At 40.1% G+C, this 25,690-nt stretch overlaps 11 protein-coding genes across 11 annotated transcripts; 4 read left to right on the forward strand and 7 right to left on the reverse strand.

The window, feature by feature from the left end:
* Positions 1 to 1,033: 1,033 nt before the first annotated feature.
* Positions 1,034 to 1,938, forward strand: SS1G_12360 (predicted protein; the record flags this gene model as incomplete). Its single annotated transcript, XM_001586326.1, has 3 exons — positions 1,034 to 1,109; positions 1,172 to 1,496; positions 1,812 to 1,938. The coding sequence occupies 3 exons, from the start codon at positions 1,034 to 1,036 to the stop codon at positions 1,936 to 1,938; spliced, it is 528 nt and encodes a 175-aa protein (XP_001586376.1).
* A 1,466-nt stretch (positions 1,939 to 3,404) lies between these two features.
* Positions 3,405 to 4,023, reverse strand: SS1G_12361 (hypothetical protein; the record flags this gene model as incomplete). The annotated part of the gene is made up of 2 exons (XM_001586327.1): positions 3,405 to 3,763; positions 3,816 to 4,023. 2 exons carry the CDS (start codon positions 4,021 to 4,023, stop codon positions 3,405 to 3,407), a joined length of 567 nt encoding a protein of 188 aa, XP_001586377.1.
* A 2,246-nt stretch (positions 4,024 to 6,269) lies between these two features.
* Positions 6,270 to 7,730, reverse strand: SS1G_12362 (hypothetical protein; the record flags this gene model as incomplete). Its single annotated transcript, XM_001586328.1, has 1 exon — positions 6,270 to 7,730. One exon carries the CDS (start codon positions 7,728 to 7,730, stop codon positions 6,270 to 6,272), a length of 1,461 nt encoding a protein of 486 aa, XP_001586378.1.
* Positions 7,731 to 8,790: 1,060 nt separating this feature from the next.
* On the forward strand, positions 8,791 to 10,503 carry SS1G_12363 (hypothetical protein; the record flags this gene model as incomplete). The annotated part of the gene is made up of 2 exons (XM_001586329.1): positions 8,791 to 9,505; positions 9,713 to 10,503. 2 exons carry the CDS (start codon positions 8,791 to 8,793, stop codon positions 10,501 to 10,503), a joined length of 1,506 nt encoding a protein of 501 aa, XP_001586379.1.
* Positions 10,504 to 10,575: 72 nt separating this feature from the next.
* SS1G_12364 (predicted protein) lies at positions 10,576 to 12,270 on the reverse strand (the record flags this gene model as incomplete). The annotated part of the gene is made up of 3 exons (XM_001586330.1): positions 10,576 to 11,661; positions 11,872 to 11,896; positions 12,152 to 12,270. 3 exons carry the CDS (start codon positions 12,268 to 12,270, stop codon positions 10,576 to 10,578), a joined length of 1,230 nt encoding a protein of 409 aa, XP_001586380.1.
* A 253-nt stretch (positions 12,271 to 12,523) lies between these two features.
* On the reverse strand, positions 12,524 to 13,366 carry SS1G_12365 (hypothetical protein; the record flags this gene model as incomplete). Its single annotated transcript, XM_001586331.1, has 5 exons — positions 12,524 to 12,592; positions 12,645 to 12,711; positions 12,778 to 12,947; positions 12,998 to 13,180; positions 13,232 to 13,366. The coding sequence occupies 5 exons, from the start codon at positions 13,364 to 13,366 to the stop codon at positions 12,524 to 12,526; spliced, it is 624 nt and encodes a 207-aa protein (XP_001586381.1).
* Positions 13,367 to 14,104: 738 nt separating this feature from the next.
* SS1G_12366 (predicted protein) lies at positions 14,105 to 14,539 on the reverse strand (the record flags this gene model as incomplete). Its single annotated transcript, XM_001586332.1, has 2 exons — positions 14,105 to 14,309; positions 14,361 to 14,539. The coding sequence occupies 2 exons, from the start codon at positions 14,537 to 14,539 to the stop codon at positions 14,105 to 14,107; spliced, it is 384 nt and encodes a 127-aa protein (XP_001586382.1).
* Positions 14,540 to 16,567: 2,028 nt separating this feature from the next.
* On the reverse strand, positions 16,568 to 17,329 carry SS1G_12367 (hypothetical protein; the record flags this gene model as incomplete). The annotated part of the gene is made up of 1 exon (XM_001586333.1): positions 16,568 to 17,329. The coding sequence occupies one exon, from the start codon at positions 17,327 to 17,329 to the stop codon at positions 16,568 to 16,570; it is 762 nt and encodes a 253-aa protein (XP_001586383.1).
* A 544-nt stretch (positions 17,330 to 17,873) lies between these two features.
* On the forward strand, positions 17,874 to 18,635 carry SS1G_12368 (hypothetical protein; the record flags this gene model as incomplete). Its single annotated transcript, XM_001586334.1, has 1 exon — positions 17,874 to 18,635. One exon carries the CDS (start codon positions 17,874 to 17,876, stop codon positions 18,633 to 18,635), a length of 762 nt encoding a protein of 253 aa, XP_001586384.1.
* A 315-nt stretch (positions 18,636 to 18,950) lies between these two features.
* Positions 18,951 to 19,672, forward strand: SS1G_12369 (hypothetical protein; the record flags this gene model as incomplete). Its single annotated transcript, XM_001586335.1, has 2 exons — positions 18,951 to 19,449; positions 19,647 to 19,672. The coding sequence occupies 2 exons, from the start codon at positions 18,951 to 18,953 to the stop codon at positions 19,670 to 19,672; spliced, it is 525 nt and encodes a 174-aa protein (XP_001586385.1).
* Positions 19,673 to 21,573: 1,901 nt separating this feature from the next.
* SS1G_12370 (hypothetical protein) lies at positions 21,574 to 25,475 on the reverse strand (the record flags this gene model as incomplete). The annotated part of the gene is made up of 4 exons (XM_001586336.1): positions 21,574 to 24,325; positions 24,524 to 25,072; positions 25,166 to 25,239; positions 25,365 to 25,475. The coding sequence occupies 4 exons, from the start codon at positions 25,473 to 25,475 to the stop codon at positions 21,574 to 21,576; spliced, it is 3,486 nt and encodes a 1,161-aa protein (XP_001586386.1).
* Positions 25,476 to 25,690: the final 215 nt, after the last annotated feature.

The following is a 25,690-nucleotide window of genomic DNA, read 5'->3' on the forward strand; positions in this document are numbered from 1 at the left end:
GGAGGTCAACACCAACCCTACAAGGTCTCTTTCTTTGATTCTTTTTCTAATCCTTCCCATTTATCGATCTAGACAAATATAAGATTCCTACCTTATTCTATCCTAACGCTCTAGAAAGTGAATACCAAATACCCTCTTTATATCTCGTTTCTTGCTTTTTGCTTCTCGCTTCTCACTTCTCGCTTCTTGTATCTCGCTTCTCACTTCCAATACCTCATATCCTACCCCTCTAAAAAGACACCATTCAATCAGGACTTTTTCAGCTAGGTACTATTACTACTTTAGCATTTCTTCAGGATCGATTCGAGTCGACAATCGTTCCACTGAGCCTTTACCATTCTTATTAGTCCAAGACCAATTTCCCACTCATCATTTATAATTCAAGTCCTTATAACTTCATTACCCTTTGTCTAAAGTTGATTCTCCGAGAAAAATTGCTCCAAAAGACGAAAATACAACACCAAACCCTCCGCATCAGAACTTGCAGACTATAAAAGTCGCCAGCAAAAATAACAGGTACATCCCCAAAAACTCGGTATATTTCTATAACACAACGAGAATGTATAGATTCATAAGCAATTTCAAGCAGAAACTGTTTAAGGATAACTGCAGTGAGATATAGCTAACAAAAGAAAAGTGAATACTAATATATATTATATTTCTTCGTAATGCTAATTATATATAGTTATCTCCAAGCTATGAAGGTGTATGTGGTTAGCGATCGGAATGTCTACTATAAGATCGAAAATGAGAAGAAACCGAACAATGCCAAAAACCTTGGTAATAAGATGAAGTTGGATGTAGAGGAATGGAACAAAATTCCCCATAACATTACAAAGGATATCGCGTGGTTTAAGATTCTGTTAGACAAGATCGATTGTGACACTTTATTAATTACAGATGATCGCTGCATTGTTGAGATGAGAGCAGATTATGTATAGGGATCTAGCTTAACGATATCCAAATCACGTTTGACTCTGGTAAGTTTCTGGCAAGTTTCTGGCCTGGTCAAAACAAATTGGGTGAAGTATGAATGTTTGCGAGAAAGGTACTACGAATTATGAAGGAAGGAGGAGTGGATTTGGATGCGTTGAAGCTAGAGGATTTTGGTATGTAGAGTTATTTATTCATTTCAACTCTTTCAAAGCATCATAAATTAACAAATTCTTAGTTCGTCAACCTAAGGCCAAGGAAGCGGATCAAAGTGGAATTGAAGCAGAGGGTGAGGGTAATGATAATGAGAAGGAAGGGGAGGAGGAGGGCGACGATAAGGGGAAGGGTGATAATAAGGAGGATGAGGATTATGAAGAGGATGATGAAGGCAAGAAGGGGGATGAAGAAATTGTTGGAGATGAAATTGTGTCGGCTAAGGCAAGCTTGAATGTTGATGAGCCAGGAGAAGTAATGGGTTCTCAACCATCCGACTTGTCCTACCCACTCGATGATGAATCACGGGAACGACCAATGTCTTCAGAACCTGAAAATGATCATCTCGAGTTAGCGGAAGGGTGTATTGAGCGAATGGCTCGAATGGATCAGATGTATCCAACATCGTCAATTGAGAAAGAGAGGACACCATCTTAGTCATTGAAGCGATCAATCAATGAAGAATCTCCAAGTGTCGCAGTTAAGAGAAGACGCAGTGAAAGATCAACGGAATCCTTTGGTTTCGATAGAGAGATCAACAAGCTTAAGCGAAGTTTCGCTGAGCTTGAGTTGACGCTTGATGGAGAAAAGGAAGAAGAAAGTCTTTAGCAGGAACAGCTTCAAGCATCAAGTACCAAGAAAGTATCCAAGAGTTGATAGAAGAGACTATGCAAGGCTGCTACTACCAAGAAAGTCAAGCAAACGGATAAAGTGGTGGAACATTTTAGTGAGGAAGATGATGATGAAGGAGTAGAGGAATCAGAGGACGGCCAGATTGTTGCTCCTCTATAACTCAAGCTTATCCTCAAGCAGCCGGCTGGTGACAATGCGAAGAGCAAAGTTTGATATCTGATTTTGATTTATTTACCAGGTGGTTTGGTTGGGTGGTTCGGCGAATGGTATATGTATTTTTTTCTTACGGCAAACCAGAGATGCCTTACCTAGCAGTGGATAAATCTGTGTGAACGAAGTGAATGACTTCAATTCAATTACTACTGTAATAAAGAACTAAGCGAACGCGAAAGAGACTAGCTCTTTTAGTAAGTCTATATAAGACTTACTACTTTCAATATGTAGCTAGCTCTTTAGACAGAATACAATTAGACATACAGGACCTACATAATCCGTGGGTGCTACGTCTTCCGTATCCTTCTCGTACCAACAAAATCTTTATAGGAGCGAAATGGAATTACAGGAATATTTTTATTATCTATAGTGAAGGATGGAGATACAATATTTTACACAATGTGGCACGAGCTACAGCTTATATGGTCATCATAGCATTCATCTAATTATATAGATACAGCGTTGAATATAAAGAAAAATACATGTTAATCGAGACTTCATCAAGCGCTTGTAGGCTAAAGGTATTGTGGTCGTATAATTTAAAAACCTGGGTCCTGTGGAACACGTTTATTGTGCCCACTCATTCTGTGTCACATTTCAAGCTATTATTAAAGCTCTCATTCTACGATTTCATCAAAATGGTTTTTTGTTTCTCTTATTTATTGGCAATGCTTCGACAATTCGATATTTGGAACTGGTTATGGACTTTTTATGTAGAGTGTCATCCCCTATTATTGTCTGGTGTGATTGTTTACGAAATTTGCAAATCGATTCTAGATTCAGCTAATATAGTAAACTGGTCAAGTACTATTCGAAAGTTAGAAGTTGGTGAACATTCAATGCCTAGAACATAGGGAAAGACAGGTTTGCCGTCGAACAAGACATTTATTGAAGTCTGTAAAGGTTTCGGGTAAAATATTTTGCTAATTGAAATTATATAAGAAAATAATCATATTATAAGATTATTATTAACAACTATACACGTATCTCAAGCGAGAGACCATTATTGCTTGAATAGAAAAAATTAAGTCATGGTAATTCCTTCGTTTCAATTTCTCTGTCAAGTTTAAGCTGATGACAGCTTTCAATGACACAACATCTTGAATATTCAATTTGATTATGCATAAGTGAATTTCAAGCCATACTAAAGATTGATTCAGTTTGATAGTTCTTATATAAAAGCTGAACAATAAAACGAGTTTATAAGTAAATTTTTGGGATTATTCTATTCTAGGTAAATGTGTACATGCTCTAAGGAATGGAGAGCATGCATATGATAATTAAATAAACAAAAAAGGTCACAATGTCGCTGAAGAACTGATCAGAAAACAATGTTTACAAGTTCATGCCCTGTCTCCTGCGCTCCTCCGCTCCCCAAATCTCCTCCCCTCCACTCTTCCCCTTCTCAAGATTTAGTACTCCCAGGCGGAAGGACCAGCGACAGTGTTTGGAACAGTGGCGACAGCAATACCGGTGCAGTTTCCAGTACCCTCTCCGTTGGGGGTAATGAAAACTTGGTAGACACCAACTTCAGTGGCGCAAGCAACAAATCCGGATCCCTCGGTGCTGAAGGACAATGATCCCAAGTTGCTACCCTCGCCGGCAGTGTAGGTGAATCCAGAGACCTTTCCACCGTGGGTGTCGGCGGAGTGAGGAACGGTATAGGAAACAGCGTAGCTGTCTGCAAGGTAGACTTGTTGACCACCTGGAACCTCGGTGTTCAAGAAGAGAGTGTTGTCAGCTCCAGCGACAAATGATGTGTATTTTCCGTCTTTGTATTTGTTAATTATATGATTATTTGAACTCATAAGGTTAATACATACCAGGGCAGCCCTCAGTCAGTGGGCAGTATGAGGAAGGTTCTTTTCCGATCCAGAGACCACCTTGGAAGGCGTTGATGGCTTGGTTTTGGAGGTTGGAGCCGGATTTGATGGAAATGAGGCCAAAGGCATCGCTTGCAGAGCGGGCAGCGACTGGGGATGCGACAGCGGAGCTGGCAAAGAGAGCGGCGATGAAGGTCTTGGAGAACATTTTGATTGTTGTTGATTGGTATTACTTTAAAAGTATAGAGTGAATGAATTAAAAGATTGAGTGAATGTGTTTGATTGATGTGATGAGATGATGTGTTGATGATAGATTATTTTTGTGAACTTCCTCGACACTTATATATTCATGTCTTTTCTCCCTGTCGCCCCTTTCAATATACAGAACAACAGCCTTAAGCAATGACTTCATCGGGTTTGCAATGCCAGTAGCCGAAAAAATGGGGAGAATGCACGGTTACTTTCAAAATTTGGTGTGGGAGATGGTACCACCATTTCTCCTTTCCATACGACTTTGCAATGCGGCTTGTACAAAATCAACCGGACCCTATCATTATAGAGTATATTGCTCGTATTGAAGACTTGACACAATTGTCTATATATGCATTGAATGCGGAAATCAAAATTTTGGAGCGGTTCCATGATTTAAAGTGGATTACTCCACACATGATGCAGAGAATGACAACGGTATTTTCATGCTCTGTCAAATTCGATCCATTAAGGTGTTTTCTAGAAATTTAGATGGAACAAAAAGAAGAAGTCTAAATTTTCCCATCATGATGAATTATTATGTACCGGTTGAACAGCCACCTCCTTGGATTCAAGAGGATTACTTTTCCTTTAACCGTAGCATAGCTTTATTTACTCATATCTGTATGCATCGTCGGTTAAAGTCACTGGGAAAATCTATACAATTTTCAGGTACAAAGGACAGATTTGTCATCTGTCAATTCGCTAGCGCCTTGAAAGGGGCTGAAGTTGCGAAACACTAAACCTAAATGTCGATCACCGATAAGGATCGACATTTTTCCTCGTATTTCTGGCTCGTGTTCTGAAAATAGATAACTTATGATTTATCCATCGTATTTATTCCATCATAAATTTATAACACCATCCAAAGTCATGCAATTATGACATGGCTATCCACAACGGGAACACACGGTACACCGAGGCTACCCACAATCCACTAGTGGGGTCAATGATATCGTAGCGTCCGAAGTTTTTGCCTTGCTCACAGTCCCAAAAGATCGAGCGGTGGCTTGTTCATCAATTATGACCGTTTCTAACGTTAGGTTGAAGACAGCTCCACGAGATTTATGAGTTGATGAGACAGGAGAATTTGAGAAAATGTCAAAAAAATCGGATATGACTAAAAGTTGACGAAGATTGACTCGTATTCCTGGTATTGAACTTAGTATCATTGATGTCGGTATAGCTGCACAGCAAAACTGAATTTGGGGATTTTAAGACTTGTCTTTTCTTTCGGTAACTCCGTGTTTGTTGTTTGATGAAGTTGCAGCATATGAACGATGATCCGGCAGTTCAAAACATTTACGAATTGCCACTTTTGATATTCCTTTCCACCAAACACCGAAAAGCTAGATGTAAAGAGAACTATAGTCTCGTATTGACATGCACATCGACAAAAGGGAGATATTTCGACCCTACAAGATAAGGTTAAATGATCTACAGGGCAAACCCGTATGGAATTGGGCAGAGTAGTTACAGAATTGCGGATATTGGATTTTTCCGTCAGGAACGCTCGACACATCTCCTCGGATTTCCTGCGGTATCATCTCGGACGCAAATACGGATTTCTATTATGTTGTTCTGGGAAAAATTCGATCTTTCACGAACCGACGATCCAGTGATTCATCGACAATAATTCATTCTCTGTCCACAGCTTGATACTTCGTCCCATTCGATTTGCCGATCTGAGTTTGAGCCGCTTTCCCTGCTGGTACTCAGGTCCTTCTAGTGTGTATTTATTTCTGGTACATTGATTGATTGATTGATTAAATTAACGTCTACACTGAGTCTATGACTATCTAAGACGGCTAGGAGCTTTGTAGGCTTCTAACAATAGTAAATGGAGGGTGGCTGGCCTTATTCGACCGTAGCTAATACAGGTTGGGGAGATTGAAAGCCTCAATCTTCTAATGTTTGAATGGGGGAAGTGAAAACTAATACTAGGGAACCAAGCCCGCCTTACAGATACTCTCGTATTCAAGTAAGAGGAATAACAAATGAAATGTAATGAAATTTGACATTGGGGTGATTGCCCAAATTGACCAAATTGACCAAGTTGACCAAATTGACCAAATTGACCAAATTGACCAAGTTGACCAAATTGACCAAATTGACCAAAATGACCAAATTGACCAAATTGACCAAAATGACCAAATTGACCAAATTGACCAAATTGACCAAATTGGCCATAATTGATCAATTCAATCACAATCTTCCGGTCCACCCCCCTTCTTCTCCGCCTTCTTCCTCTTCTTCTTCATGCATTCTATTGAGATGCCATGATCTGGTGGCTATTCTCGTTGCCTCGATAAATTCGAGGGTCTTGATGATTCCTGCTTTAGTATGAAGCAGATATTTCATGGTAGGTCGGACTGTGGGGTTATCCTTATTGAGGGTTTTCCTTGCCATTTTATATAAAGGACAACTGAGCAGAAGATGATCAGGAGATTCCTTTCCCCCACATCTACAATTGTCATTAGAGGAGATACCGAATCGTTTCAAATAAGATTTGAAATATCCGTGTCCAATTTTGAGTTGGAACAGAGCACAGATTGTGCTTCTTTTGATGTTTCCTGGAATTCTGATTTTTGAGCTGATCTTCCAGGGGTAGTTTCTTGAATATGTTGACGATGGTTGATGAAAGTTGTTAGTGTTAAGGATGGCTATCCAGTTCTCTGATTTCATTCTTTTTATATCCATTCCAATGGAGGCATAACTGGTTTCGTGAGATGAAGATGGTATTTTGGTCGCCTCTTTTGCAAGAGAATCAGCTAGCTCATTTCCTTGTACAGATGTATGTCCAGGGACCCAATTGAGAGAGATTTCGGCTCCTTTATTTTGAATAGCTTCCGCAGCTTTTATAGCTTTGATTTGGCATGATTGACCAGGTGAATCGGAGGGGGTTTTCAGCCGGAATAATCCTGCTTGATTATCTGAGTATATCTTGAACTTGTTTCCTGGTTGAGCTATTGAATTTGCGTATTCGATCGCTTTAGTAACTCCTAGAAGCTCACCGTTATAGACAAGCTGATTCACGCCTATATTGATAGTCTCTTGATATGAGTTTCGGCCATTTGGTAAGATGACTACTATCCCGATCCCAACCCCTATTCCCTCTAGAGTGGATGAGGCATCAGTGTATATGGTAATGGTATTTTTGCATCTATATTTGAAAGCCAGATTGTGGATCATCGCAGCTTCTTCTTTTCCTAATTTGCTGATATTGACTCTATATGGAACTTCCTTCTTCCAAGGAGGGAAGTAGAAATGATGAATTCTTTCCAAAGTGAGGGGATCGAAGTCTTTCTGGATTGAGTTTTTGATCTTTTCGAGTTGAGTAGGTTTTATTTGCTTTCTTTGAGGGGTTGCAACTACATCTTGATTTTCCTTTTCTGTAGCCAGCTTTGTAGCTATTAAATTGACAGGATGAGAAGGGGAGATTTTCAATAATCTGAATGCGTATTGTTTGATTCCAGCATTTAGCCTTACTTCTGGAGGGCACAATGCGGCTTCTATTTCCATTGGCTTTATTGGTGAGGTTTTGAATACTCCTAGGATTTTTCGAAGGGCGAGGTTTTGCAAGGATTGAAGGATTTTCTTGAATTGGTTTTGCCCTTTCCACCATAAAATTGAACCGTAGTCAACTATGCTGGTGACGCATGCCATATAGAGCTATCTCATTGCCTTGGGACTAAGGCCTTTTTCAGAATTAGCAAGTCCAGCCATTCGGTAGAATGAGGTTTTAGCCTGGGTAGCTCGGATTGTGACATGTTGTTTGAAACTGAGGCCAGGGTCGAACCATATGCCTAGCCATCTGACTAGTGTTGAGGGTTGAATTATCTCCTCGTTCGGAAGCTTGATTGAGGCTGTCTTCGTATCTTTGGATGTAGAGAAGTGTATTAGTTCCGTCTTCGCTAGATCAAATTGAATAGCATTTTCTTTGCCCAGAGCATATATTTGTTTAGTTGCTCTTTCGAGGGAGATGATATTCTTTTTCCAGGATGTTGAAAATGTTGTTAAAGCTATATCATCTATATATGAGAGATATTTGATCGAATTTGCTGAGAATAGATCTCGAATATAAATTAAGAAGAGGATTGGCGAAATAGGGCTACCTTGGGGGATCCCGGTATTGATCGGTTTGAAGGTTTCAATTTGGCCATCGAATGAGAGCTTGAGTAGTCTTTCCTTCAAAAAAGATGAGATCCAGGCGATTAGGCTGGTTGGGAGGTTTAGGTTCTTGCAGATATCTAATAATTTGTTCATAGATACATGATCAAAGGCGCCTTTAACATCCAGGAAGAGAGTTGAGGTTTTCTTCTTGGATCTTGAATTTCTTTCGATTTCGGTAGTGAGTAAGATTGCTGTATCGATGGCTGATTTCTTTTGTCTTCCACCCATTTGAGAGTAATGAAGTAATTGCGTAGTCTCCGCTAAGTAGCTAAGCCTTTGAGCCAGAATTCTTTCACTTATCTTGCCAAGGCAATTTAGTAGGGCGATAACTCTATAAGCTTTTGGGGCCGAGTAGTCTGGTTTTGAGCTCCGTCTTGTTGTTTGGCTCTCTTGGAGGCATTAGTAAGCCAGTAAGGAGTACCCATGATACTGAGCCCTGGGTTGAAGGTATTGACTTCCTCTTTGATTAACGTAAGTCATGGCGTAATGCGTCTAATGGCGTAATGCGTCTAATTGTGGGGGACCACCCCATCAAAAAAGCAACAATTCAACAATGGTCCGTCGAAAAAGTTTAAAAGTGCAGGAAATGGAATCTCGACTTGCTGAAGCAGTATTAGGAGTTCAAAATGGAAAGTATAAGTCTTCATATGAAGCTGCAAAAGAACTGGGGCTTTCTAAAGATACTGTGACGCGACGCGTCAAAGGGGGTTCATCGCGTTCTGAAGCACGTCAATCGCAACAGAAACTTTCTGCTGTACAAGAGAATGTACTTCTTAAGTGGATAAAGCAATTGACAATTAGCGGCTATTCACCAGGCCATCAGTTGTTAAAAGAATTGGCTGAGGAGTTACGTTCAAAACGGACTTATAATTTGGATTGCCCCTCATTTGACTCCCTTGAACTCCCACCACAACACCTTCTTGGTTATGAATGGGTTCCACGATTTATCAAACGACATCCTCATCTTACAGTTGTTATTGGCCGTCGAATTGAATCTGTAAGAATGGATAGTGCAACCAGGGAAACATGTAGTACTTGGTTTGACGCGTATCAAAAAGCGATTCAGGATTATGGAATTGAGAAGAAAGACGAATACAATATGGATGAATCTGGACATTCAATTGGGACAATGGAATCAACCCGAATTATTATCGATTCTACACTTCGTACAAAACATCAAGCACATCCAGGCCGTCAAGAGTGGATTTCAATGGTAGAGTGTATTTGTGCGGATGGATCTATTCTTCCACTACTCGGGATTTTTAAAGGTAAAAACGTCCTTCAAAATTGGATTCCGAAGGAAGTTCTTGGTAGCTGGTTCTTTTCAGCAAATACAAAGGGCTGGACAAGCAATCTTCATGGATTAGAATAGCTAAAACGCGTTTTCGAACCTGCAACTCGTACAAAAGCAGATGGCAAATATCGGCTTCTCATCTGCGATGGCCACGATTCTCATATTAGTGGAAGATTTATAGCTCACTGCCTTCAAAATCGAATTGTACTTCTTATAATTCCTCCTCATACCTCGCATTTGCTTCAGCCACTTGATGTTGCGGTTTTCGGTCCATTGAAAAAACGGCTCACCGCAGCACTTTCTGATTTGAATCAAGCTCAACTTGTACGAATACAAAAGATTGAATGGATGGAGGCATATATTAAAGCTCGAGCCGATGTATGCCATCATCAAAATATCGAATCGGCATGGCGGGGAGCTGGGTTACATCCATTTAATCCACAGAGAGTGTTCCGTACACTGGGTCGAGAGTTTACCCCCGAAGTCGAAATATCCAAAGAACCAACCCAATTTGATATTTTTAATCAAGTCTTCGTCAATAGCTCACCCCCGGATGTAGCAATCTTACAAACAGCAAATAACCTTTTAAATTCAACAATTGAAAATGATACAACTCTTTCAACCCCGGTTCGTCAATACATTCGAAAATTGACGATTGGGAGTGAGCAACTTCGAGCTCAAAGTATTGTTCACCAACACGATGCGAATAATTTACGAGCTATTATGAAGAAACGTACGATACGTAAGAAAGGAAAGAGACTAGTTTTGAAGGGTCATTTTCATATTTCTACGCAAGAATTATGTGATGCAGTAGTGGAAGCCGAAAAAGCTACTAAAGTACAGACAATGAAAAAAGGAAAAGGGAAAGGGAAAGTAATTGAATATGAGACTGAAACTGAAGAGGATATTGGAGAAGAAGTTGAAGATGAATCTGAAAGTGATATTGGAGATTGTATTATAGTTGATTGTTGAGTAATTGAGATTTTAATAGAGTGGTTCCCCGCAATTAGACGCATTACGCCATTAGACGCATTACGCCATGACTTACGTTAGGTCCATACCTTTCAGACCTGAGAATTCCTGAATTGGGATTTTGTGAATGATGACTTTATGCCAGGGTTTATCGATTTGTATTCTTTCGGCATCAAGGATTTTGTCCCAGATTTCCTTCTTTTCCATCAGGAATTGTGCATTGAAAGGGCTGTTAGTGGTTAGTATAAAATTGCCGCTCCTTGTAGTAGTGATAGCTGAGATGATTGGTCCATTGATTCCTGCTTTCTTGAAGGCTTCGTTGACTTTGTTCCTTGTATTTAATGGTGTAAAAGAGTGTGGTTGATAAATAAGGGGTTTGATGAGGATTAGTCGTTTGCTTGGGGCTTCTTCCTTTTGTTCTGTAGTTTTCTGTTTTGTGGGTTTTCCCTTTGTAACTAGGTTCCATTCTCCTGAGGTTTTGGTGATAGTGGCATAGCTGGCTTTGGTTCCAGGGGTGTTTATTGTAGGGGGAATTGTATGATTGGGAAGGTTTGAAAGGTGGTTGGCTTGCTTTTCGATCCGTTTGGTAGCATTTTCTAGATGGGAGATTTGTGATGTGATGATATTTGAGGCTTTTGTAAGTTTTCCTTTTTCAAGATATTCACGAAATATTTCGATTAAGTCTAGGACTTTCGATTGTTCTTCGGTATCCTCTTCCAGGGAGGCAGCTAGAATGAGTAGACTTCTAGCTTTTTGGATAGCTTCTTTTGGTGAGTTGATATGGGATTCTGAGTGGCTGGGTTGTCGTCTTCGTTTGTTATTGAATTGGAACGTTGGGCGATTGATTGGTGATTTGAATGGATCATCAGAGCTCAAGGTATTGCGTTGGGTTTGAAAGTTGAAGGGTTGGGAGGGGGTAGGACTGGAAAGGATGAATGGCGGGCTATTGTCTCTTTCATGGGTTTGTTCAGTGTGGTTCACTTGGCATGGAGTGCCTAAGATCACTTTTGGGAAGTTCGATTGAGTGGTCCCCGTCATTGATGAAGGGGGTGAAAATTTCACGCGTTTTAGCGTGGTTTCACGTGTTTTGGACGTCGACGACAGTATCACAACAACTACTGGTTCAATTTCTTTGGGGACAATTGCGTTCGATTGATGCTGATTTGTTTAGTGCAAATGAGATATAAAAAGGGTGTATTTCGAAAAATAATTTTTCTTCAAAATATGTTGTGTGATCTAGAAAGGAATCTAATGATAATATTTGTGAATAGTATACGGATTGAGAATTTGCCCCTGTGCAACGAGATTTGAAATAATACTCGTTTTATTAGTGCTATAAGAGTTATATTTAATGTCATTGTTACTTACTGATTTTATGTTTCTATAGAGAGGACTAAGGAATTATTAATTATCTACTATTAATATGATCTGGTAAAGTATAATTAAAAATTATTTGATCAAGATTTGATTGTTGGTAAACACTCTAGTTGATAACCAAGGCAGCTTATGTCTATAAGATTGAAAAGGAAGAGCATATTAAGAGAAGAGGTATATTAAAAGAAGGGGTATACCAAAAGGGAAGGGGTTAGTGAATAGGTATAGCCCCCTCCGAGATTGGTCATATGACATACCAACACGGATAAATTACCGGCTATGCCAGCCGATCCACTCTGCTGTTCTTCCATAAGCAAGTGTCATGGGACATTTGTTCCAAGAGTTAATGCACATTCCTCCATCGAAGATGAAACAAATAAACCCATCAATCATTGCTTTTCAAAGTACCGAGCACAATGTCTAATTTTTTTATAGAAATGAGCTCAATTCAACTAACTAGACAGAACATTACAAAAAGAGGCATGAAAGCAAGGTCTAAACGAGCAAAACATCCAATCAGAACAAAAATCTGTGACGAAACAATGCACTAGGTGACCACCTAGCCCATGTTTCCAAAAGCAGCCTCTAGTTTTTATACAAAGGCAATCGTATATAGGTGTCGCACAGAGCTATAACTTTAAACTCTCTATCTGCAGGTCAAGTCACCGGTGCGCTTGTCGAATGTGCATCGGCCTCCGTTATATCTGTAGGAAAGCTAGATGCCTGTTAGTATGATGATTTTATCTATTGCAGTATTGATTTCTTACATTGATATATCCACCTTCGTTATGGGTATAGAACGCGTTGTTTCCAGTCATATACAAGCAATCGTAGCTAGAATTATTAGCTATTGAATAGTTGAGAGGAGAGCTCCGAATCGAAGCTGTATAGACTACTTACTCAGTGTTGAGCATACCAAGAGAAAGTTTGGCAGACACTCTTCCATCCTGACCACTAGGATTTCGGAGATGATAACCTTTGTTGTAGCAGGCAACAGCAGGGAACTTGTTGTAATCCGGGTTTCTGTTCCACATCGCAAGAGTAGTCGCTTGAGTGAACTTCTCACGTGTCTGGAAAGTAGATTAGTATCAAAACAATTTCTTTGTCGGAAGATAGTCACCTCATTCCATTTCCCAAGGTTGGCGATAGTCTGTTGTCCAATTTCAACGGCGATCTTGGTCAAGATGGCAATGCCCTTGATTGCGGCAATTCCAGCGACGACTACCACTGGTGCAATACGCTTTTGAAGTGCTTGATCGGTTTCATTGTCCTCCTTGGCGACTAAAGCTCCAGTGGTATCGAACTTTTAAATCATTAGCAATGCACATAATACCCAAGGAATGATTCTATATACCTGTCCACTGAAATGAGTTTCAACGGAAGGTGCAATGACTGCGTTTGGGTCTCCGACTGCGGCTTCTGGAGCTGGGAAGGCAGCTGCGTTTGCAATGGCAGCGCATACAATGATGGTGGCAAGGGAGAACTTCATTTTGATGGAAGTGAGTGGTTGATTTTCTTGAAAAAAAGAGAGAATGTGTTTTTGATTTGAGTGTGGAAGTGAATGTGGAAGTGAATGTGGAAGTGAAAGTGAGAGTAGAATGATTGTGTGAATATGATGTTAAGATATTTTGAACGGAAACAGGAGAGGTTTATATAATCTCCAATCCTCATATCTTTCATCTACTATAGTCATCCTTGATAATTCAGACGCACCAAGCAGGGATCGAACAAATATGATAATCTCTGGATTTTGGCTGGTTTGATCGTGACATGAAATATAGCCAAACGCCTAGCCTCTCAGCAGAATCCCCAATTTTCAGACGAGAGGCTCAAAATATGCCTAATGTAAATGCGCAATTACACCTACAATTGAGCATCCATGTTTAGTTCGTCTCAATGATCCAAATAACAACTAGTATCTCGCTTATATTGGGCACAAACTCGAAATAAAGTGCTATACTCAGCGTATTCTCTGACATTGGCCATCAACGACAGAGCCATCCCCAAACTTTAATCGAAGTACAAACAGTGCCAAACACGCCGCCGATGGGAGTTTCCCGGGAATAGCTAGGTACTTGGCACTGTAGAGGTCGCATGAACATAGCAAATTTGAAATAAAGTTTTCCTACTTTTGCTTGATGATCGAGAGAGAGACTGCTCTAAGTATAGAACTTTAATCGAAGTGCAAACGGTGCCAAACACGCGCCGGCAGAAAAGTCAGGGTTCGTTATTTACTTGGCATTGTAGAGAACGCATGAACTTGGATAATTTGAAATGAAGTTCTTGTAGTCTTTGGTGATGGTCGGGAGAATGTGGAAAATATCTTGCTACTGGCATGGAAGACAAGTTCATTCGCTAAGGATGAAACGTTAATCGAAGTGCAAACACGCCATCGGTGAAAAGACCTCACTGATGGTTCATCAGTTGTCACGCTAAAGACTGTGTACGCGCGACAAGTTCAAAGCTTTGCATCTGCACGTTACTTTTGCCTCCTGTGCCGTTTCATCAAGAGCCGGAGCCATTCTATCACGTGATTCTCTTTCCAAAGTTCACGCAACTTTGCCCGGCAGAAAGCAGTCTTCCTGCAGGAGGTGAGATAATTACGGCGATAGATACTTGAGGCATTTACACGTTTTCGTTGGCGCAACTTGGCCATTGACATGCTTGGTCTTGTGGTCTAGAAATTGAAGGTTTTCTGGAGACAGGAAGGAGATTGAGGTATAGCGCAACTTGCGCCTCGGCGGCTTAATAGCGTTTGACGATGCATTAAACTTTCAGCAAGCTTCACGTAGTTCTCCCGCCAACTTGGATCTTTCGGTTCTTGTGGTCTTGGAAGGAATTTAGAGAGTTTCTGGAAGATTAGGGCGCTATGGCTAGTTGGCTTAGACGCGTTTGACGATGCATTACACTTTTCAGCCTAACTCATGGAGTCTCCCCACCAAATCAGCCTTGGAATGAATGTGCCAGGGCTTTCTGGATGATTGGGATGCACTGTGTCGTATGAGGTCTAGATGGCTTAGATGCGTTTGACGATCCAATAAACTTTCCAGCTAGGGTATACCGTGGTTCCCCCATTAAGTCGGATAGTTCCGAACCCTAATTATTTTTGCTTGCGGCATCCTTCTCATAGGGATAACTGCGGGAGATCCTCGTGCGGAGTCTATCACTTGGCCAATGAAATCTCTCAGTCGCTCACGTTCGACCTTGTTAATAAATGAAATCGATTGAAATTTTAATTACAGAATCATTCTATAGTTATAAATAGATCCTGAAAATTTTAGATTTTTCACGATTTTATTGGTTGAGATTTTGAAGGTTGAAATTTTGATTTTCGATTTATATAGGATTTACTGTTACGAGGTTTGCCGTCTAGATCACGTTGAAGTGCTCTAGGCTCTCGAGGTGGTTTATAACTAGGCGTCAAGCAGGGACTTAAGTAACAACAATAAGGATATGCAATTCGTAACTAATAGTAGAGTATACTAAATGATTGATCTTGAGCACGAAGCTCTATACAAAAGAAATCCATCTTGATTATATAGTCCTTCGTGCCTATGGTTAACTAGGAATCGTCGTTCCTGGGAACGAGCGTTCCTGGTTGTTCCTAGGAACGTTCGTTCCTCACCGTTCCATCACATGTTTTATGGTCATGTGACATACTAATCGTTTTGGACGTAACAACGAATTGCATAACGTGGTTTATCAGCATGTGCACCATATCAGCATGTGCACCACTTTTACCTCAATTATTATCTTTCAATTAAAATAAAATTACAACAACATTATAAAATAGAATTAAATTATATACAATCTAAGGATCAATTAATGCTGGATCTAATTGACAAGTTCGTGCATTATGTGAAGTACTACCGCATTTGCTACATCGTCGTATAGTAGCTTGCCTTCTTGTTGAAGAATCATCATTTGTATATTCGTCGCGTCGTATCTGATCATCTACATTCTCTTGCTCTAATATATCATGCCCATTCCCTACTGAAAGTGCTCCTCCTTTTCGTATTAAAGCTTTTTTAACTCTTCGACGTTTACTAAGTGCTTCATTTGCTTTACGGAGATTATGAATCTCAGCAGTTAAAAGCGTATTTGTATAAGCTAGGAGCTCTGTACCCTTAGCTAAAGCTGCAACTGTTTCAAATATTGGAGTAGGTGAGCTCCCTTGATGCCGAGCAATACGACTTTTCACTAAAGTAGATCGAGAGAGAGCTTCAGTTGGATTGTGAGGTGTTTGAGATTGCCATATATCAGGATCGGCTGATATTGATCTATTTGATGGAGTTCTTATTCGAATATCTAGCTTTGAAAGTACAATTTCCGGATTAAATGGGATTAGCCTAGCTCCGCGGAACCCAGCTTTACCATTTGATATAGATATTGCTTCGATATATGCAGCTTTAAAGGCTTGAAAGAACTCGGTTTTGGTAATATGAGTAATATGCGCCTTGATAAAGTTCTCGATTTGTCGACTATATGAACGCTTTAAAGGACCAAAACAACCGATATCAAGTGGTTGAGTTAAATGCGAAGAGTGAGGTGGTAAACTAAGTAATATAATATTGTGTTCCTTGCAGTATTCCTGAAATGCTGGTGATTTATGACTTTCATGCCCATCAAGCACTAGCATTCGATATCTACCCACTTTCCTACTTTCAGTATGTTTGTTGAAGTGCTTAATTCATTCAAGACCTGTCTCATTATCTGTCCATCCATTGGTAGTAGGTTTAATAAGCCAATCGTATGGTAAATCGCCTTCGGTATACCAATTTGAGAGGTGGTATTCGCCTTTTACTATCAAAAACGGAGGTATATTGTGACCTTCTCCATCAACACAAATAATCGCTGTAGCCCATTCCCGATTGCCTGGTTGTATAGCTTTGCTTCTTCCACATCGATCAGCTTTAGTTACTACTATATGTGATGATATTTGTCCCATCATAAAACCTGTCTCATCGAAGTTGTAGAAATCGCAGTCCAGAATACCATATTTGGCCCGCATATTCGATACCAATCGAAACCATCTTTCAATAAGCTCTGAATCTTCGCAGAGAGCTCTTTGAAAATCATAAACGCGATTAAAACGCGTCTTTAATTCTGTATGTCGTTTCACAAAGCGATGAGCCCAGAGCTTTCCAACCTTCTTCACACCCCGCGTTTCGAGTATATAATTCGCCATATCTTCCACATCACTTATTCGAGGACTAAATCCTCTCTCGTCCATGTCGAGTATATATTGAATAAGTACTTCCTCTTCCAAATCAGTCAAATTATGGCTTTTTGGTCGAAATTCCGTACGAGGGGTTAAACCATTCATTCTGCGGATAAGTGTTGTATGCGATATATTATATAGCTTTGCAGCCTTCCGAATGCTTAATTTTTTATCTTTTCGAATAGCTTCGATAGCTAAGAGTATTTGAGCTTCTTTATTATTCGATTGCATTATAGATTGTTGATAAATCGCGTATTGAAGTGGAAAGATAATAATTGAGGTAAAAGTGGTGCACATGCTGATATGGTGCACATACTGATAAACCACGTTATCATTATTGTCATTACTTAAGTCCCTGCTTGACGCCTAGTTATAAACCACCTCGAGAGCCTAGAGCACTTCCACGTGATCTAGACGGCAAACCTCGTAACACACCGTTCCCCTCGATATAAATCAGTGGGATCGGTGGGAGGCCTTCCCACCGTTCCCCTCGATTTAAATCGGTGGGACGAGTGGGACCACGTGACCCCTTGTTTAGTCATGTGATACGGGTTTTAGTCGTAACTGAATACCGTTGTAACATATAATTTAAATATTTTAAAAGAATTTAATATTTATTTTTGATAATTTTTATTGGCAAGTTATTTTAAGTTTTATTAATTGTTATTTTTGGTATAACGTGGTTTATCAGCGAGCGGGCCATATCACCGAGCGGGCCATTTTTACCTCAATTTATATCTTTCAACTTCAATACGCGATTTATCAACAAAATATTATGGAATCGAATAATCAAGAAGGTCGAATACTTTTAGCTATCGAAGCTATCAATAAAGACCAAAAATTAAGCATTCGGAAGGTTGCTAAGCTATATAATATCCCGCGTACAAAGATTCAGCGCAGAATGGACGGTACTACCCCTCGTATCGAATCTCGAGCAAATGGTCATAATTTGACCAAATTAGAAGAGGAAGTGCTTATCCAGTATATAATCGATATGGATGAGAGAGGGTTTGCATCTAAATTAAATGGTGTAGAAGATATGGCGAATTATATTCTCGAATCGCGGGGTGCGAAGAAGATTGGAAAGCTCTGGGCTTATCGCTTTGTTAAACGATGCCCAGAATTAAAGACGTGTTTTAATCGCATTTATGATTTTCAAAGAGCTCTCTGCGAAGACCCCAAGCTTATTGAAGAGTGGTTGCGATTGGTATCGAATATACAGGCGAAATATGGTATTGTCGATTCCGATTTCTACAATTTCGACGAAACCGGCTTCATGATGGGTATAATATGCCCTGGAATGGCTGTAACTAGTGCTGAACGAAATGGCAGAAGCAAGGCAATACAATCAGGCAATCGAGAGTGGGCTACGGCAATTATATGTGGCAATGGAGAGGGTGAAACTATACCTCCATTTCTGGTAGTTCAAGGACAAGTTCATCTTTCCAATTGGTATACCGAAACCGATTTTCCTACGGATTGGGCTATTAAACCTACTTCCAATGGATGGACGAATAATGAGACAGGGTTAGAATAATTAAAGCATTTCGATAAACATACTATTCGTCAAAGGAAGGGCAAATATCGAATGCTAGTATTGGATGGGCACGAAAGCTGTGAATCAATACCTTTTCAATCATATTGCAAATCAAATGATATTATATGCCTCAAATTACCACCACATTCAAGTCATTTAACTCAACCACTCGATGTTGGATGTTTTGGCGTACTCAAACGTTCATATGGTTATCAAATTGAAGGATTTATCAAAGCTCATATCAATCATATTACCAAGATTGAATTCTTTATAGTCTTCAAAACTGCATATTTACAATCATTTACTATTCAGAATATGAAAGCTGGTTTTCGAGGAGCAGGTCTAATATCATTCGATCCTCAATCTATACTCTCAAAACTAGATATTAGGATTCGTACTTCTACCCCTCCATCTACCTCCTTGGAACTTACCAACTCCTGGATCTCTCAAACCCCTCATAATCCAACTGAGGCTCTCTTACAATCAACTCTAGTAAAAGCTCGAATAGCTCGTCATCAATCAAGCTCTCCTACACCTATATTTGAGACTGTACAAGCTTTAGTTAAAGGTACAGAGAGATTAGCACATGAAGTTACACTTTTGAGTGCTGAGAATCGTATGCTTCGAACAGCAAATGAGGTATTAAGTAAACGTCGACGCGCTAAAAAAATTCAACTACGTAATGGAGGAGTACTTACTGGACAAGAAGCTGAAGATATATTATCACAACAAGAGGTTGATAATCAGATTCAACGCGACGAGCGTCAAAATGGGGGAAATTTTAATAGGGAATCATCTACTAGTCAATGCTGTAGTAAGTGTGGAAAGACTGGTCATAATTCAAGAACTTGTCAGAATAGTATAATAGATCCTAGATTATTAGATTCTTGATAGTTTCAATCAATTGATTTAATTGTTGTTAAATAATATGGGTTTGAAATGATAAATTGAGGTAAAAGTGGCCCGCTCGGTGATATGGCCCGCTCGCTGATAAACCACGTTAAAAGATAGTCCAAAAGAGAGGTGCTATACAATAGAGTGTTACGTAGTAACAGTCAACCTGTCCATATGAGCTCAGACCCCGTGGAAAAGCAAACCGATTCACATACAAAATTGTATGGTAATCGGTTCGTAGAGTCTCCCCACCTTCAGCAAGCACAGACATATAGTCTGATCCAAGTCACGTGGTGGACCCTGCATATTCAGGGATACGAATCGTAGGTCCATACGAATCGAAGGTCCACAAACTCTCAGTATCCAAGAGATCCAATGGAGGACGAAGGTCTAGATAATCAGGATGGTTTCCGTTGTGTAGAGCTTCGTGCTCAAGATCAATCATTTAGTATACTCTACTATTAGTTACGAATTGCATTATTGTCATTACTTTAAGTCCCTGCTTGACGCCTAGTTATAAACCACCTCGAGAGACTAGAGCACTTCCACGTGATCTAGACGACAACCTCGTAACAAACTAGTCCTATTAGGACTAGATTGAGAAGCTCTCTGTAGAAGAGCTTCGCACTTCTGTAGAATAGAGACAATGTGTGATTCATATAAAAGCCCAATATAGCCTCAGTTCTACCCTGTCAGCCTCCCACTATTCCCTGTGTAAGGTCATTCCTTTTAACATTTTTAATAATTTTTATTGAAAATGTTAAAGTGAATGGTTCCTGCGTAGCACGTGCACAGGGCACTAGTCCTATTAGGACTAGATTGAGAAGCTCTCTGTAAGAGAGCTTCGCACTTCCGTAGAACTTAGAAGAGTGATTAACCTACTAGACCAATATTACCTCAGTTCTGCCCTATCAGCTTCCCACTATTCCCTGTGTGAGGTCATTCCTTTTAACAGAAAAGTTATTTAAGATTTTCGATTTCTTCAAATTTATATAAAATCAATTATTAAAAGATTGGGTGGAAGAGGCCTCTTGTTGGGTTTCTTGAGACTAGAAAGAGTATCAGATTGAATTGATTGATTCTCTAGCTAAGCAGTTAAGCTGCGAGCATATATTCAAAAAAATGAAGGAATAGGTTGGGTATTCAGCCTTCGGAATTAAAGTGCTTTGAAATCAAAATATTGAAAGCAAACAAACAGTATACCAAAAAGGAAAGAATGAATTAAAAGTTGAGTTTTGTTTGCTCCTTATATGCATATGTACTATATATGCATATGCTGCCAAGATCCCAGGAGGTCAACACGCCCCCTCAGGGATTACCGAGTTAGTTAATAATGAGGTTATTCCTGAACCTGAGACCGAATGTCAACCATTCCCAAAAGATTGATAAAATGAGTGTGTTTCTGTGGTGGTAGAGGTTTAGTGAAACCATCTGCAACCATTTCAGTAGTTGGAACCCATTCGACTTGTAGCCTTCCTGCTTGCACTTCCTGGCGAAGCCAACAGGAGTGTATATCAACATGCCGGAGTTTTGTAACAAGTCTAGGAGTACTATGCTGAAGAAGTCGAATGGTTTGGCGATTATCACAGAAAATTGAAGCCTTTTCTTCGAGATCTAAACCAACATTCTTAAAGAAGCGTATCCACCACATAAGCTCTCGAGCAGTAACGGAAAGAGCCAGTATTTCAGAGTGTGTGCTGGAAGGAGTCACCGACTTCAGCTTAGTGCTTTTGAAGTGGATCAAACCTCCAAAGAGTATCAGGCAATATCCTATTGAAGAAACTCTTGTATCGATATCGTCAGCATAGGAGGCGTCACTTCAGATTTGAAAGTTCCTAATAGTTGTTGCTTTCTTCCCATCGAACATGATAATATAGAATTTGGTATTCTCAAGGTATTGCAATGTATGTACTACTGTATTGATATGAGTAGCGGATGGATTACAAAGAAATTCTGATGGTATTGAAGATGCTTTTGCAATATCAGCCCGAGTCACAACAGCAGTGTAGTTAATGTTGCCAACTCGCTGCTGGTAACCGAAAACCTATTGCGGAGTTACAATTGCTGGATTCTTTGTAAGTATTATTGTTGGCAATAGAGAACAGGCTTGAGGATTAGGTTTGATATTGAAGCCGTTTGATATTTTTGAAATGTAGTTATCTTGGCAAAGCCACACACGATGATTTTGTCGATCTCGTAGTACCCTAATCCCTAAGAAGAACTGTATATCTCCAAGTGATTTGATGGTGTATGCTGATTTTAAGGTGTTTTCGAATAAGGTTAATCGTAGCAAATCAGCTTTCTTGCAAATTGCGATAATATCGTCGACATAGAAGAGAACCGTAAGCCAGCTATTGGTGAAAACACAGGGTGCTCCTGGAACTGGATCCAGACCAAAGTCGGTTAACGTGTAGGTCAGATCCTCATACCAGTATGCTGGAGACTCTCGGAAGCCATAAAGTGCTTGGTTTACGGAAATCACTTTCCCTGGGACTTCGAAGCCATCAGGGCACTTGCAAATAATTGGTTGCCTTAATGTTGCATGTAAAAAAGCATTGGAAACGTCAAATTGTCGAATCTCAAGATCGAAAGCTGCAGCGATAGCCATCATAGCTCTAAAAATTTGTGAAGTTAGCGTTGCAGCGTATGTCTCTTCTTCGGTTGATTGAAGATCTCCTCTGGCACAGATTCTTGCTTTGAACTTGATGAGATAACCATCTTGATCGAATTTATAAGTGAAAACCCAGAGTAATGGTAAAGGCTTTTGTCCTCTTGTAGATATATCGATGTATTCGAAGGTTTTACGTTCTTTCAGAGCGTTGATCTCATCCTCACATGCTTTTTGGAATTCTCTAGCATATGGATGCTGTACTAGCTCATGATAAAATCGAGGTGGAGGTGGTAGATCATTTTGATGTAATCTAGGAGTTCGTAATTTAGACCTTCCGATAGCAAATGCTGCAAAGTAGCTGGATAGTTGAGGAAGTGATGAAAGTGCTGCAGCATGATGTTCTTTCCTTTGTGAACGTCTAGAACCCTGAATTATATGGGATACGTCGATATCGGCACGTATTTGCTCTGCCAAAGGTGCTGTATTATGAGATGATGTTGTAGTGATGATATCATGTTGACTTAACGATGATGATGGGGAAGATGAGAGTTCTGACTCCGGTAATGATGGTATAGGAACATCTCCAGTAGATTGTCTTGTAAGTGCTTCTGGTGATAAGGTTGCTCTAGGCGTTGGCAATTGAGGGTTAGTTTGAGGAACCCCCTCATTGGTTGGAATACCATCATCCGTCTTGTTTGAAGAGCTTTCATTCGTTGGTCGCTCGTTTAAGCGATTGTGTTGTAAGTTCCATGGCCCTTCAACTACAATTATATCACCAATACTCTCATCTGATTCTTCACTCAACAGATTCGATATTTCTATCTCTTCTGCCCTCTTTTCGTGAATAGCTGCAGTATCCCGAAGTTGATCCTTAATAAGAAAGCCAATATCTATATCTTCTGGTCGATAATACCGGGTTTCATCAAATTTGACATCCCTACTTCGAATGACGCGATTTATGGAAGGGAGCCAGATCCTGAAGATATTCGTTGAATCATACCCTACAAGATAGCCCAGTTTTGCACGAGGTTGCATCTTCGCACGTCTTGGAATCTGCTTGTTGAGCACATATGCCAAGCACCCATATGGATGTAGATGTGCTAGCGAAGGTTTATTGCCAGTAGCACTTTCAAATGGTGTTTTCCATTGAAGAGCTCTTTTTGGAGTACGGTTTTCAAGATAACCGGCTGTTTTAATTGCTTCTGGCCAAAGGTTTTGTGGTAGGTTTGCTGAAAGGAGGAGGGCTCTTGCTCTGACCATGAGCATTTTACCAGCATTCTCTGCAGCGCCATTCTGTGCTGGTGTATCTGGTGGAGTGCGTTCGACAATGATGCCACGTTTGTCTGTGATCCTCTTGAAGTCGCCCCCTAACGTAGTTTCACCGTCGAGGCGTATGAATCGGACCTTTGAGCCGAATTGTGTTTGTATCAGAGAGAATTGAGTATCCATAATATCGATCATCTCTGTTTTCCTAGTTAGAACATACACCCATTGTATTTTGTGTGTCGTACACCAGAAGTGGCTGATATATCGGGTATTATTATAAGCCTCATCCATCTCGAACAGATCCCATGCCAATCGATCTCCGACATGGCCGTTCTCTGGCATCTCCTTCCTTGGATTACGAGATATAATCTGTTGAGCCTTCGAGAGATTACAAACTTTGCAGGTAGAGAAGGAAGGTGTCGAAATCGTTTTGTCGATAATGATATCAGTAGTTGCTGATTCTAGGTGCTGAAGGGCTTCGAGAGAAGGATGGCCTAGAAGATCATGTAACTCTGTTGTTGTAACCTTTCGGCATATTGATTTGGTGTGGTTTTTGGTGGCAAACGAAGCATGCTGAGAAAGGATAATAGGATCGAGGGTCCAATGGTCTCCTGTTTGCTTCAGAGTAATAAATGCAATGCCTTCTTTTGTAAGGACATCTGGGTGTTCAGTGTTCCAATGTACACCTTTCTTTGAGAGTAAAGCTAGAGAGACTAGGTTTGTAAGAAACCCTGGGATGTACGCCACTCTTTTTAAGGTTATTTGCCCTGGCCCAGTTGGTGTATTGATCAACATAGTGATAGTACCGAATGCTTCAATTTGGAATCGGTCCCTTCCAGCGCTTATCATATCGGATGGCTTTCCAAACTCTTCAAGAACAAAGTTGTGTAGAGAGTTGGTGACATGGGTATCGGAATCGCTATCAATTAGCTCATTTGTGAAGGATGCTAGCATTGTTGTAGGTAGGACTTTTGTTTAGTGAGAAAAGCCTCAAGATCCTTATCTTTTCTCTTTTTCAGATTCTGAAGGATTAGTCAATGTTTCCTTTCCATGCTGGATCCCAGAGAGATTTGCTAGCTTGAGAAGTTCTTTAGTTCCTTCATGTCTACGAACAAACCAGTTCCTTCGTTTTGTTGATTGCCTTCCCCAGAACTTCTTGAAGTATTCAATATCGGCATCGATTGGTTTCCAGTTCCTTGGTCGATTATCCGAATATAGATAGTAGCATTTTTCATATAGATGTTTCTTGCCACATAGACAGGTTCTCTCTCCTTCCTTTTTATCTTTATTCCCATCCTTATAGGTTGCAAATGACGTAGAAGAGGTTGAAGTAGTTGATGCCTGTGTGAGTCGAGTGTAGTTTCGAAAGTCTTCGATTAAATCGTACACATCAATCGTTTCTTCAGGCTGATTCTTGAGCTTTTTGGTGATCTCCAACAGAGTTGAAGTTGCCCAAGAGGAGCTGTGATTCATAAGGGCTGTAGAAAAGTCGAACGCAGCTCGATTTCGATCGACGTCTGGCAGATTGAGAGTTTTAGCCTCAGTGTAGATGAGTTCCCATTCGTTCAACCATTCATAAATATCCTGATTGGATTTGTAGGGTTGCTTTACACAATTGTATCGTGCTACGACGGTAAGCTCTCTCGCACGATCAGTTGATGCTAGCCTTTTGCATAAATTAGCAAGCACTTGAGGTGCTGTGATACTGGTGGTACTAATAAACTTTTCGCAATTGCGGTTAATTGATGAAAGTATGTACTTGAGAACCTCTGAAATGGCCTTGTTGATTTTCTCGTACTTGGTATTCTTGATACGATAGTTCTCTAATTGCATCTGATATTGCTTTAAAGCCCTATCAATAACAGCTCTCCAGAAGCATTTTCATCAACTGTGGGTAGCTCTGGTTCATCTAGCAACTCTGGTATAGGTACAACTGTTGTAGTGGGATCAAGGTATACCCAGCATTTGATGCCGCCGGATTCTGCAATACGCTGAACATTTCGAATCCAACTATTCCAATCCTCTGGTGAGGAAAGGATGATTTTAGTTGAATTATCGCCTGTAGTCATATTGAAGAAATAAAGTCAGAATTATCGAGGTTTGGGTTTTATAGAAACCACACTACGTAAGGTAATTCTTAAAAGAGTGAAACTTGAAGGTATCGTAGAGTTTCGGTATATGTGAATCAAGTATTGTGCAGGATGTTTAATTGAAAGTCAGCACCGGGCTCATAACTGTTGGGTTTCTTGAGACTAGAAAGAGTATCAGATTGAATTGATTGATT

This window comes from Sclerotinia sclerotiorum, genomic scaffold (assembly GCF_000146945.2).
Source record: "Sclerotinia sclerotiorum 1980 UF-70 scaffold_21 genomic scaffold, whole genome shotgun sequence".
Classification (NCBI taxonomy): domain Eukaryota; kingdom Fungi; phylum Ascomycota; class Leotiomycetes; order Helotiales; family Sclerotiniaceae; genus Sclerotinia; species Sclerotinia sclerotiorum.